Source organism: Vigna umbellata, chromosome 10, assembly GCF_029865625.1.
Source record: "Vigna umbellata cultivar VRB3 chromosome 10, Vumbellata_1.0, whole genome shotgun sequence".
In the NCBI taxonomy this organism is placed as follows: domain Eukaryota; kingdom Viridiplantae; phylum Streptophyta; class Magnoliopsida; order Fabales; family Fabaceae; genus Vigna; species Vigna umbellata.
This window is the reverse complement of record NC_142174.1, coordinates 10,969,563-10,981,954: the sequence shown is the minus strand read 5'-3', so window position 1 is coordinate 10,981,954 and position 12,392 is coordinate 10,969,563. Positions and strand designations below refer to the sequence as shown.

Genomic DNA, 12,392 nt, shown 5'->3' with positions numbered 1-12,392 from the left:
CTTAAAATAAATATGATATATTGAAATTAGTATCGTCCGGTCCTCTTACTATACCTGGTTGAAATTAATACATTGATCCAAATTATCTTACTATATATTGATGTATATATTGTTTTTAATTTAATATTTATCTTACAAAAATAAATAGGAAGTTAAAAATTGATAAAAAAAATTAATAAGCAGAACATTTTAAATTGAGTTTGGATTAGAAATAACGTGAAAATGAATTGTTAATAACATCACTTAAATAAGAGTGTTTGTTTTTTTTAAGATGAATTTGAAAGAAAATTAAAGTAAAAGTTATAATAACACAAAATTTTAAGTCATTATTTCTTCCTTCTGCATCCCATTTCTGAGATATATGAAGCACAAAGTAAAAAAACATTGTAATAAAGTTGAGGGAAAAAATAAAAGATTTCATAGTAGTAAGAAAACTAACTGTTGATAATCCAGTATCCATAAGCTAGCAATTGCTAATGGAAGTCAGGTTCTGTGCTTTTTCAGATTAATATACTTCAGTCGTATATGCAAGAGTCGGAGTCTCGAACACAAATATTACATTAAGCTTAAAAGTGTAGTGATTTAGATAAAAATAAAATATAAGTAGAAAGTTGAAGAGAAATAAATAAAATACTTAAAAGAATCTATAAATAATTTAATCGATTTAATAAATTTTAAAGAATTATAAAGTGGTATATTTATAATATGATTAATAAATCTAAAGGTACAGAAATTATAAAATATTCCATAAAAAAAATGAACATTTTTAAAAAATGTGTCAGATAAAAGAGCATTCGAAATGAAAAAAGAAAAAGATTTACCAAAGAACCACGCTAAAATATATACCCCCAAGTTAAGAAAGTACAAACAGAGTAAATTGTCCCATGAGACGCAGACAAGATGGTAAAAAGGCATAAATACATTGTTAGATTAACAGCTCTAAAATACAATGGGTGAGTGGAGAGTGTTGAATGCGACGTAGTCCGTATCAGAAAAACTTACAGACAGTGTAATCCGGTAAAAACAGGGAGTTTATGATCAAACTTAATTATTTGCGACGTTTGGTTACGAAATCTGGATTGCCTTTCCTCATCATGGCTATAAACTCCTCATAGTTAATTCTTCCATCCTGCATGAAATTAGGGAATGGATGATTCAAATAACTGAAAAGAGAGTATACAAACATCTGAAATTTCACCCTAGGATGAAGAGAGCTGCGTACATTGTCTGTATCAACTTCGGAAATGATTTCCTTTATTGTTTTCTCATCACCCATATTATATTTTTTAAGGGCAGATTCCAACTCTTCCATAGTGATGTACCTAAGAAAAACTAAGATGGTAACATTGGCATGGTAAAATTTATGAATGAAAAAGTATACAAGATCAGGATCCTCTTATCTCATGTTACAAACATGCGAAGGTCGTGTTCCTCTAACGAGGGGCACACACAACCATAGTTAGATACCCAATTTGATTACTGCACGACTCATTAATTTGAATTTTAACATGATCCTGACAACTTAGTAAATAATATGAGATGCTTTTAATCAAAAAGAGAGAGATTACCCGCTTCTATCCTTGTCAAAATATTCAAAAGCTTTATATAAGTGGTCCTCTCTTTCCATTCTATTCATATGCATGGTAGCTGTTATAAATTCAATGTAATCAATGGTCCCATTTCCGTCTACATCAGCCTGAGAACCAAACAATTCATCATTATAGTGGAAGAAAAGTCATCAATCAAATGAAGAAAATGATATACTTATTATCACAATATTAAAAATCCGATCTTAAAGTATAAGTATTTGACTGTCGTTGTTACACCAATATAATCATAAAATTTCAGTGGACAATAAGGGTATTCTGTAACTGCACAGCATATTCATGCACTAACCGTCCTCTTCATCACAATTCACAAGCAAAATCTAGGTTTGGATACAGATAATCATCAAGAGGTGAAATTGCAAAGAACGAGTTTATCCACATATCGGGGGTGTCATCATGCGAGCATAAAAACTGAGAAAAGAAAATGTTTAGCCTAGCTTTTCTCGGGCCTCCCCTCTCCTTAAAAGAAAAGAATAAAACAAACAATCTAAAATGCTCTTAAAAATTAAGTAGCTTAATTTTTTATAGAAGGAACAAAAGTAACTTTTAAGGAAAAGCAGGGTTAAGGAGTTTTAGAAAAAGTTGGTTTCTCTTGTCTCCCTCAACTCGCTTTGTCCTTGGTCATCATCACCTTTATTTGGTTGAAATGGATTTAAGCTAGAAAAAAGGCAAGTAGTATCTTATAATTAAAACTACGTGGATGGCTAATGTTGGTTTTGCTTAAATTTAATCTCAAATATTCATAATGAACAATCAGCATTGTGATGTAAAAGGTAAAAATGTTTTCTCTCTCTCATTCTGTCTCACGCTAAAAAATTAATAATAAAGGGTCTAGAAATACAAGTCTGACTTATAGCAGAGAAGTGCTATGAGAAGACATTCCAGGAGAAATTGCAGAAGTTTATGATCAGAAGTTGTCTTGCATTTGCCTCAGTGAATGAATCAAAATATTGGTAAACTGGTCAGATCTGTTTACTCAATAAAAGATAAAAAGAAAAAGAATAACTGAAATAAAAGATGAAAAGAGGAGCAAAACAGAATTTTTTTTCTCAGGCACTAAACCAATGGAAAAGAAAAGAAAGATTTTAGTGGGTCTGCTAAGGCAACATCATGCTCCTTTAATAACATGAAAAGTAAACACCAAACTAAATTCCAGCAGAAAGCCCAATCCAAAAGACTAGTCCATTAAATGAGAAAATCTCAAAGTTTAAGTATCATATAGAAGTTTATCCTACTTAATGTGGAGCTCATAACAAAGTCTAATAATCCCATTTAATTATTTTAGGTCAAATTTTAGATATAATATGAAATCTTATTTACCCATCAAACACCATTGCCAACCATTGTTGTTATTAGCATCTTATAATTTAATATTTGCACACGTGATTTGATACAATTTTACAAGTCAACAATTCGCATCATGCGATGACTTAGATTTAATACAATTTGACTAATTTTATTCGTATCATGTGATGAATAGATAAATATGAACATTATGATACATGGATGAATTAGTACAATGGTGTATCACAAATATGAATTGCAAGATTCATTGATTCATAGTTTTTCCTTTTTTCTTTAGTTCCACTCTTTCCCCTAAACTGGCAATACCGACAGCCTTTGTGTGGCAATCTATTTTTCCAAATTTAACTTTCTTTTAAAATTAAAATTAAGAAAATTTACAAAATGAAGAAATTAACTGCAGCGAGTAGGCACTAAATAAACAAACATTTACTCCAGCAAGCTAGGGTACAATCAAACAAAAAAAAATCTTACCGCTTCCATTAACTGCTTTACTTCAGACTCGGAAATCTTAGTACCCAGTTTTGGCAGGCCAGTTTTCAACTCTTCAAAAGTGATTATTCCATTGTTATCTGTGTCCATGGATTTAAACATTTCCTTCAAGCCAATGATTTCTTCTTCAGAAAGATTTTCAGCAATAACCTGTAATAAAATAGAAAATTTCAAATATAAATCTTCGGATCAAATTCAGAAATAATTCTTTCTCTCAATTTATTTACTATATTGGCATTTTGATAGATACATACCGTTTTCAGTCCTTGAGGCTTTTGATATAATGGTAACTTTAGATATTCTATTAAAAGTTTGATTAAGAAAATACTGATAAGTACAAGAAAAATAGTGATCAAAGATCGTTTACCTTGAGAGCTACTTTCTTGAGCTTGTTCATTGCCCTGAATTGCTTCATTCTGGTTAAAACAGCAATATCTAGAGGTTTATCAGATGCTCCGTCTTCTCTCATCCAAGGATGATCTGGAGTATATATATATAATATTTTATTATAACTGGTTGACTCAAATAAGCAAATTGCCAAGAAAGTTAAGGCTCAAATGCTCCATAACAGAACAAGAGAAAGCATCAATTTTTCATGCTGCTTGAGCAAGTCAACTAACCAATCATGTGAATAAATTTTTTGAAAAAAAAAAGCGAATGAAGTTGACAATTAAATGTTACAGGTATTGCCAAACAATATTTAAAACCAATGCATGTATTAAAAAAAAAAAAAAAACTTCTGATATAACTTAACACTTTCAATTGGGTGTGATTTTTTTGGTTTCACTTCTTATAATAATTTTTTAAAATATATATACAATATTATAACTCACTGAAACTTTAAAGCTTCTCAAAATTAATACAATATTGTTTTCAATTCATTCTCATCCAAAGTTTTCAATTTTTATGATTGAAATTGACTTTGAATATAAATAAATTCATCTAATATGTACAAAATAACCAATATGAAAAGAATCTTTATTTAAATGTATGATCTTACAGCAAACATTTTTGTTAAAACATCTTTTTATAGATCATACATTTAATCTTGAAATCTAAGTTCTGTAATAAATTGAATACTCTCCTCATGAGATGAGAAACTAAAATCCAAAATAGATGCAAAATTATTTTTCCTAATTTTTAGATAGCACTTAAGTAATTAAGTATCTTAAAGCTGAATAATCTTACTCATGAAAATAATATAGCAAATAATGTATCATCGATTTACCTATCCCACGCAAACTTGCACAAGTTAAGACACAATAATGAATTTTAACATAATTATTATTTTTTGAACCATCTCTCTTCTGTTTATTAAGGTCCCATCTCCATATATATTTTTTATCTGCTCCAAGAAATTACCATTCATCAATTTTCAAACACTTATTATTCTTTGAACCATCTCTCCTCTGTTTACTATGGTCTGACCTCCATATATACTTTTATCTGCTACAAAAAATTACAATTAATTATTTCACACTATTTTAGGAGTGAATTCATGAAATAAAGTGAAAAAAAAATTATTATTCTCATAAAGAATCATGATATGTTCATTTCATAAAATTTAGTAAACGAATTTTGGATAAATTCTATATATAATAATTAATCAAATTGCAGTATCAAGGAAATATGCAAATTTTATCACTTGATTATATATAGTATGACAATTATTTAATGGAGAGCTTGAGACAACTGCCTCAATTAGTTGGGGACTAAGGCCGTATTTCATTTATAATATCCATACCCCCCACCCCATTGAAAGATACTCATGGACTGGGTCAACCTCTTTTAATGAGAGACGAAGTGGCAAACACTTTTAATGCAAGAAGTTAACCACAGAACCAAATCATGTAGGCCATTTTTCTGATCAAATTGAGAATGCGAAGGTGAAAAGTTCTCCTGTCACAGAATTGGGATGAGAGATAAAAGAGCACATCATACATGAGGCAGAGAAGATGATATAAAGTTTGATGACTTGGAGGAAGAATGCTTTTGTTCAGGAAACACTAACATACCTTCCGTGATTTCTATAATGAAGAAAAAATGGCAGACAATAGTATGTTCTAACCAACGATGTCTAAGTTCATATCCATAACATTATCATGTATATATCAAATGAGTAGTGGTGGCTCGTGACAGCTTCTTCCCAAATAAATATCGTAATCTCTACCATTGTTCTCAACCTCTCTGTCACTTAGTTATCCATCTCACATCTCACAGATTAGAACTCTCAAGCTATGGTTAGAGATCTATTTCGTAAAAAATGCTTTGCTGGTCCTCGGAGTCAACAAACACTTTAGACACACAAAATAAAAAACTAATCTTCGACTATACGAAAGTTGAACTTACTAAGGACTTCAACTGCCGAGGGCCTGTTTTTGGGATCAACTCGTAACATGTTCTTGACTAAATCTTTGGCACTGCTTGAAATGGAAGGCCAAGGATCTGATTCAAAATCAATACGTCCACGAAGAATAGCATTAAAGATACCCTGTTCATTTTCTTGAAACAAAAGACAGGAAGATAGTGTGAGAAAAATAGGAAAGGCACACACACTATTGTGTCATAAGGAAGCATCAAATAAAGGACAAGGAAAGGAAACTTCCATAGTAAAAACACACGAGCTAAAATCATGGCTCATAAATCCGACCCGAAAACAAATGAACAACCATCCAACATCCAAAATCTAACGCAGACATAAAATATGCATCATTGTTCATTCAATCATAACGAAATTCGATCTAAAATTGTGATGCAGGACAATCTGAATTACAAAAATGAAAATCCTAATAAAATATGAAATTGGTTACACTTACACAAGAAGAGGGTTTACCTGCCCGGAAGGGAGGGACACCAGAGAGCAGAATGAACAATATAACCCCAGCACTCCAAATATCAGCTTCGGGTCCATAACTTCTACGCAGCACTTCAGGAGCAACATAATACGCACTCCCAACAAGGTCCTTAAACACATCGCCTGTTCTAATAAATGGTTCAGAACCCACACCACACGCTACCACCAACTAACAACGCAAATTAACGAACGGAACTAACCGGGCTTGAAGAACACGGAGAGACCGAAGTCCGTGGCCTTAAGCGGCGAGTTTTCCTCCTTGCCGAGGAACAAGAAGTTCTCCGGCTTCAGATCCCTGTGCATCACTCCCATGGTGTGGCAGTCGTGCACCACCGTGGCGATCTGGCGGCAGAGGTCGGCAGCGGCGCGCTCGGAGTAATGGCCCTTGGCGATGATCCGGTCGAAGAGCTCGCCGCCGGCGCAGAGCTCCATGACAAGATTGACAGAATGTCGATCCTCGTAGGCTCCCTTGAGCTCGACAATGTTGCGGTGCCCGGTGAGGTGGTGCATGATCTGCACCTCGCGGCGGACGTCGTCCAAGTCGTCGCGGTGGACGAGTTTGCGCGTGGCAATGGATTTGCACGCCAATTGTTCGTTAGTGTGCTTGTGGGTCACTGAGTAGGTGACGCCGAATTGCCCGCGGCCTAGTTCACGGCCGAATATATAGGTGGAGCGGACGTTCTCCATGGGCCGGTTCAGGACCCGACCCACGGAGGGCTTGGAATTCGGAGGTAGAACGCTGATGCCGTTGGAAGGTTGAGGGTGATCATGGTGATGGTCGGAATATAGATTCGTTTGGGAAGAAGCTTCGCTGTTACAGTTTCCCATTGAAACGGCGTCGTGTGGTTAGTGAGGTTTTGAGGTTCTGCAACTGCTTCTCTTCTCCCTGATTACAAGGTCAGAACCAGGTAGTGTCTGAAACATGAAACCGTATGGACTCGGATGACTATGAAATTGAACGTTAGTTTTGTTCCAAACAGATTTTAATGCTCTTTTATCCTCTGCCCCAGTACCAACTCTGCGTCATTTATCTCAACCGTTGGTTTAATATCCAATGGTTATTCAAACTAAATGTATAAAAATAATGATATACAAATAAGTATGAAAGGTTAATGTATTGCTGTGTGAGCTGCTGCGCTGTAGAGAATCTTTACCCCGATAATTGATGGATAGCGTGTCGTGTAAGATTAAGCATATTTTCAACATATTTACTTATTAGGTTTAAATGTTTACTTCGGTGAATTTCTTGTTTAATATTCAGTTTTAAAATAGAAAATATTGGATTCTATATTATTAAAACTTTGTTTTTATTAAGACGAGGCCCAATAGCGTGAAAGAAGAGGGGATGGCCCAATCCAACACTGTGCGTGGCATGGGTATTACCCTTTTACTGAAAGAAGACAGCGGACGTGGCACACGGACTTATGAGTGTGAAAAGAGAGAATGAAGCTTCCAGAGAACTCTCGTGTTCTGGCGATGGAAGAGAAGAAAAGGGCAAGGCAGTTTGATGGTCGTAGAAGCATCAGACTGCAATGGTGTAGAAGGCAAAGATGAAGAGGATGGCAAGAGAGGTAAGTAAAATGTAACCTTTTCTTATTTCATGCATATCTGTTCTAGTTGTTTCATTACAGTTTCTTACACTGAAAACACTAAGGGGACTCTATTTATAGAGCTCCGGCAAACTGAAAACAGTTAGAAATAAAAGCACAATAAAACCTAAGTAATACAGTCTGTTAGACAGTAAAGAATCTATACGATTCTCAATAGCCTCCCCTCAAGCCGGACGGTGTATGGTCACCAGTCCAAGCTTGGGAACTATAGACTTGAACTTGACGCGGTGTGGAAATTTTGTGAAGATATCGGCAAGCTGTTCGTCAGATCGCACTGGAAGGAGATTAAGGAGATGTTCCTGAACCTTTTCACGAACAACGTGGCAATCGAGCTCAATATGCTTGGTGCGTTCGTGGAAGCTCTGGTTATGGGCTATGTGTCGTGCAGACTTGCTGTCGCAGTACAAGGCGGGGACCCCTGATGCCTTAATCTGAAAATCCTGTAGGAGATAGCAAAGCCACTGTATCTCACATACAGTGGCAGCAAGTGCTCTGTACTCAGCCTCAGTGGATGATCTGGAAACAGTTTTCTGCTTCTTAGATTTCCAGCAAATGAGAGAGGATCCGAGAAACACACAGAACCCTGTTGTGGATCTTCTGGTGGTAGGACAAGTGGCCCAGTCAGAGTCACTGAATGCTTTTAAGTGCATAGGTGAGTCAGCAGGGAAAAACAGCCCTTCAGAGGGCTTGGATTTAATGTACCTAAGAATGTGCTGAATGGCACGATAATGGTGGTCAGTAGGTGATTGCATGAATTGACTAAGGAGATTAACACAAAAACATAGGTCAGGTCTTGTATTAGTAAGATAGAGAAGCTTCCCTATTAGTTTTCTGTATGGACCTGGATCATCCAGGTAGCTGTCCAGTTTGTACAATGAGGTTGTGTCACTTAAGAAGGGAGTGGAGGAAGGTTTGCATCCCAACATTCCTGTCTCCTCCAGTATGTCCAAAGCATACTTCCTCTGACATAGGTGAATACCTGCTTTTGACCTGGCCACTTCCAGTCCTAGGAAGTATTTGAGTTCTCCAAGATTCTTTATTCGGAATCTCTTGTGTAGAAGTTCCTTTATGCTGTTAATTTCCATCATAGAATTTCCTGTCAACACAATGTCATCCACATACACAAGTAGAGCAGTAAAACTTGTAGGGGTTGTTCTAGTGAACAAAGAGTGATCAGATTTAGATTGAGTATAGTTGACAGATAGTAAGAAAGAAGACAGTTTTTCAAACCATTGCCTACTGGCTTGTTTCAAGCCATATAGTGACTTTGTCAACCTGCAAACTTGTCCTTCATCGTGGTTGTTCAGACCTGGAGGTGGTTCCATATACACCTCTTCATTGAGGTCTCCATGTAGGAACGCATTGTCTACATCTAGTTGGTGTAGGAACCAATTGTTTGAGGCTGCTAGAGCAATGAGCAACCTTACTGTGGTCAGTTTAGCCACAGGAGAAAAAGTGTCTAGGTAGTCAATTCCCTCTTGTTGTGTGTAGCCCTTTGCCACTAGTCGGGCTTTGAACCTCTCAATGCTACCATCAGCTTTGTATTTTGTTTTGTACACCCACTTACATCCTATAGCAGTTTTTCCTGGGGGAAGTTTGGTTAAAACCCATGTGTTATTGTCCTGCAGAGCCTTGATCTCTCTCTGCATGGCTTCTACCCATTCATTCATGCCTTTTGCCTCATTGTAAGATCTGGGCTCCTTATTTGCAGTAACTGCCAAGGTGTATTTTAGATGTTTTTCTGAAAGATTATCATAACACAATAGATTAGATATCGGATATGGGGTTTTAAAACCATTCTTCACAGATAGGGATTGATTCACCTGATGAACATAGTCTTTTAGGTACTCAGGGGTCCTTCTGGGTCTGTCAGACCTTCTGTGCCCTTGAATCTCCTGGCCCCCTTCTGTATTGTTACTGTTCCCTTCATCATCAGAGGACTGTTGTGCCTCTGCTTGATCAGCTACATCCAATTCGGCCTGTGTATCATTGCTGATATGATAGTGATCTCTTAGAAGGTCACTGAGTGAATCGGCTTTGTCCTCTTCACTATCAGAACTCTCACTGTTACCTTGCTGATTTTTGTAAGGAAAAATGTCTTCATGGAAGACAACATTTCTGCTTATAAGAAGTTCCTTGGTATTTATGTCAAGCACAATATAACCCTTCACACCAGTTTTGTATCCTAGAAAAATACCTTTTCTAGCTCTAGGATCCAGCTTACCTCTATTATGCTCAAGGGTTGAAGCAAAACATAAACAACCAAAGGTTTTGAGGTTTAAATATGTGGGGGGCAGGTTATACAGAATATCATGAGGAGTTTTGTTATTTAGAATAGGGGTAGGCAGCCTGTTTATAAGGTAAACAGCATGTCCTACAGCATAGGACCAGTAAGCATTTGGTATGTTAGCTTGAAAAAGTAAGCTGCGAGTCACATTGAGTATATGCTGATGTTTCCTTTCAACAACAGAATTCTGCTCAGGAGTCTCAATACAACTCCTTTGGTGATTGATGCCATGCAGTTTATAAAAATCCACACATTTAAATTCAGGGCCATTGTCAGATCTAATGGTTTTAACTACTTTGTTGAATTGATTTTTAATTTTAATAACAAAATCCTGTAATAGGTCTCTGGTTTGACCTTTATTGTTCATCAGAAAAATCCATGTGTGTCTACTATAGTCATCTACTATGGTAAGAAAATACTTATGACCATGAACAGAGATGGTGTTGAGGGGACCCCATATATCACAGTGCACAATATCAAAACATTCAGCAGTAGTAGAAGCACTCTTTAGAAAAGGTAATTTTCGTTGTTTAGCATAGTGGCATGTGTCGCAAACAGTGTCAGTACCTACTCTAACATAAGGAAAATTTTCGCACACTTGTCTTATAACCTTGTCCCCTGGATGGCCTAATCTATAGTGCCATAGGTTTACATCAACGCTCTTAAAAGAAAAAGCAGTCTTAGAAATGTATCTTTGATCAGATTTAGGAAAAGCTTGCAGGTAATAGAGTCCTTTCCAGGAGTTAGCACATCCAATCATCTTCAATGTATGGTTCTCCTTTATCTGACAAACCTTAGAAGAAAAAATCAGACTGCAATTCAGGTCCTTAATGAGACTCTGAACTGAGATTAAATTGAAGCAAAATTCAGGAATATATAGGACATTGAAAATGATAAAGTCTTTAGAAAACTGTACCGTTCCAGCATGCTTAGCAGTAAGTGTAGTGTTGTTTGGCAGTCTTATAGAGATAGGTTTAATAGTATAGAAAGTAATAAAATTCGTTTTATCATGTGTCACATGGTCTGTGGCACCAGTATCTATTATCCAAGAGAGATTACCTTGTTTATTTCCAGTTTCATCCCTTTGGACTTGATTGACCTTGTGAGTTGATTCACCAACATTGTCTATCATTTGGAGAAGCTTCTGCATCTGTTCTGCAGTGATAGAGTTAAAAACATTGTTGTTATTTGCAATTTGTGTGTTCTGAACCCCCTCTGGTCCAGTGATGTTCTGACTGGCATTGGCAGAATTCCAGTCATTCTTTTTGTCTTGATTGTTGTCTCCTTTCTTGTACCACGGTGGGTACCCGTGCTTAGAATAGCATTCATCAACAGTGTGATTCATCTTGTTGCAATATGAACACTGTTTGCCATAGTTTGGGTTTCTACCTCTTCCTCTTCCTTGACCACGAAACCCAGTGCCTCGTCCTTGGCCTTTCCACTGATTGCCTTTGTCAGCAGCATTGGCCAGAACTTTGACATCTACTGAGTTGTGTTTCTCTTGTCTCTCTTGTTGCATAATAAGAGAGAAAACCCGATTGATGTTTGGAAGAGGATCCATCAAAAGGATCTGTGTTCTAACAGTGCTGTATGAATCATTTAGTCCTTTTAGAAAACATATCACATGTTCCATTTCCCTATACTTCAAGGAGATTCTTGAAAGGTCACAACTGCATGGTATCTTACATGTGCAAGTGGGTATGGGTCTTAGGAATTCTAACTCTTCCCATAGGATTTTTAAATCAGTGAAGAACTGACTCACCCCTCTTTCTCCTTGTTTAATAGAGTGTATGTCTTGAAGTAAATCAGAAATCTTGAAATAGTCTCCCTTGGAAAATCTTTCTTTCAACTCATCCCATAATTCTTTTGCTTCCTCAACGTATATAACGCTCTCAGCAATTTGTGGGGAAAGGGTCTTTGTTATCCAAGATAGTATCATCATGTTGCATCTCTCCCATGCATCAAACAGGATGTCATTTTTCAGGGGTTTCTTTATGGACCCATCAATGAATTTAACTTTATTCTTGGAAAGCAAAGCTCTCCTCATGCTTCTGCTCCAAGAAGAATAATTGCTTTCATTCAAGACTTGTGTGATGAGAGTGAGTCCTGGGTTCTCCCCTGGGTGTAGATAGTAAGGACTGGATGGATTGGAGGACTCTCCCTGGTGGTCCATGAGAGTATCCCAAGAAAACAGTCCAAGATAACAAGAAACAGTCCACTGTTATTAGAAATAGTCCAAG

The 12,392-nt window shown here is 36.4% G+C and overlaps 1 protein-coding gene across 1 annotated transcript; it reads right to left on the bottom strand.

The window, feature by feature from the left end:
• Positions 1-816: 816 nt before the first annotated feature.
• On the bottom strand, positions 817-7,223 carry LOC124834578 (calcium-dependent protein kinase 3-like). The gene is made up of 8 exons (XM_047309293.2): positions 6,456-7,223; positions 6,235-6,378; positions 5,751-5,903; positions 3,769-3,881; positions 3,384-3,551; positions 1,569-1,696; positions 1,223-1,322; positions 817-1,129 (listed from the first exon to the last, which is right to left on the bottom strand). The coding sequence occupies exons 1-8, from the start codon at positions 7,081-7,083 to the stop codon at positions 1,049-1,051; spliced, it is 1,515 nt and encodes a 504-aa protein (XP_047165249.2). The 5' UTR covers positions 7,084-7,223; the 3' UTR covers positions 817-1,048.
• Positions 7,224-12,392: the final 5,169 nt, after the last annotated feature.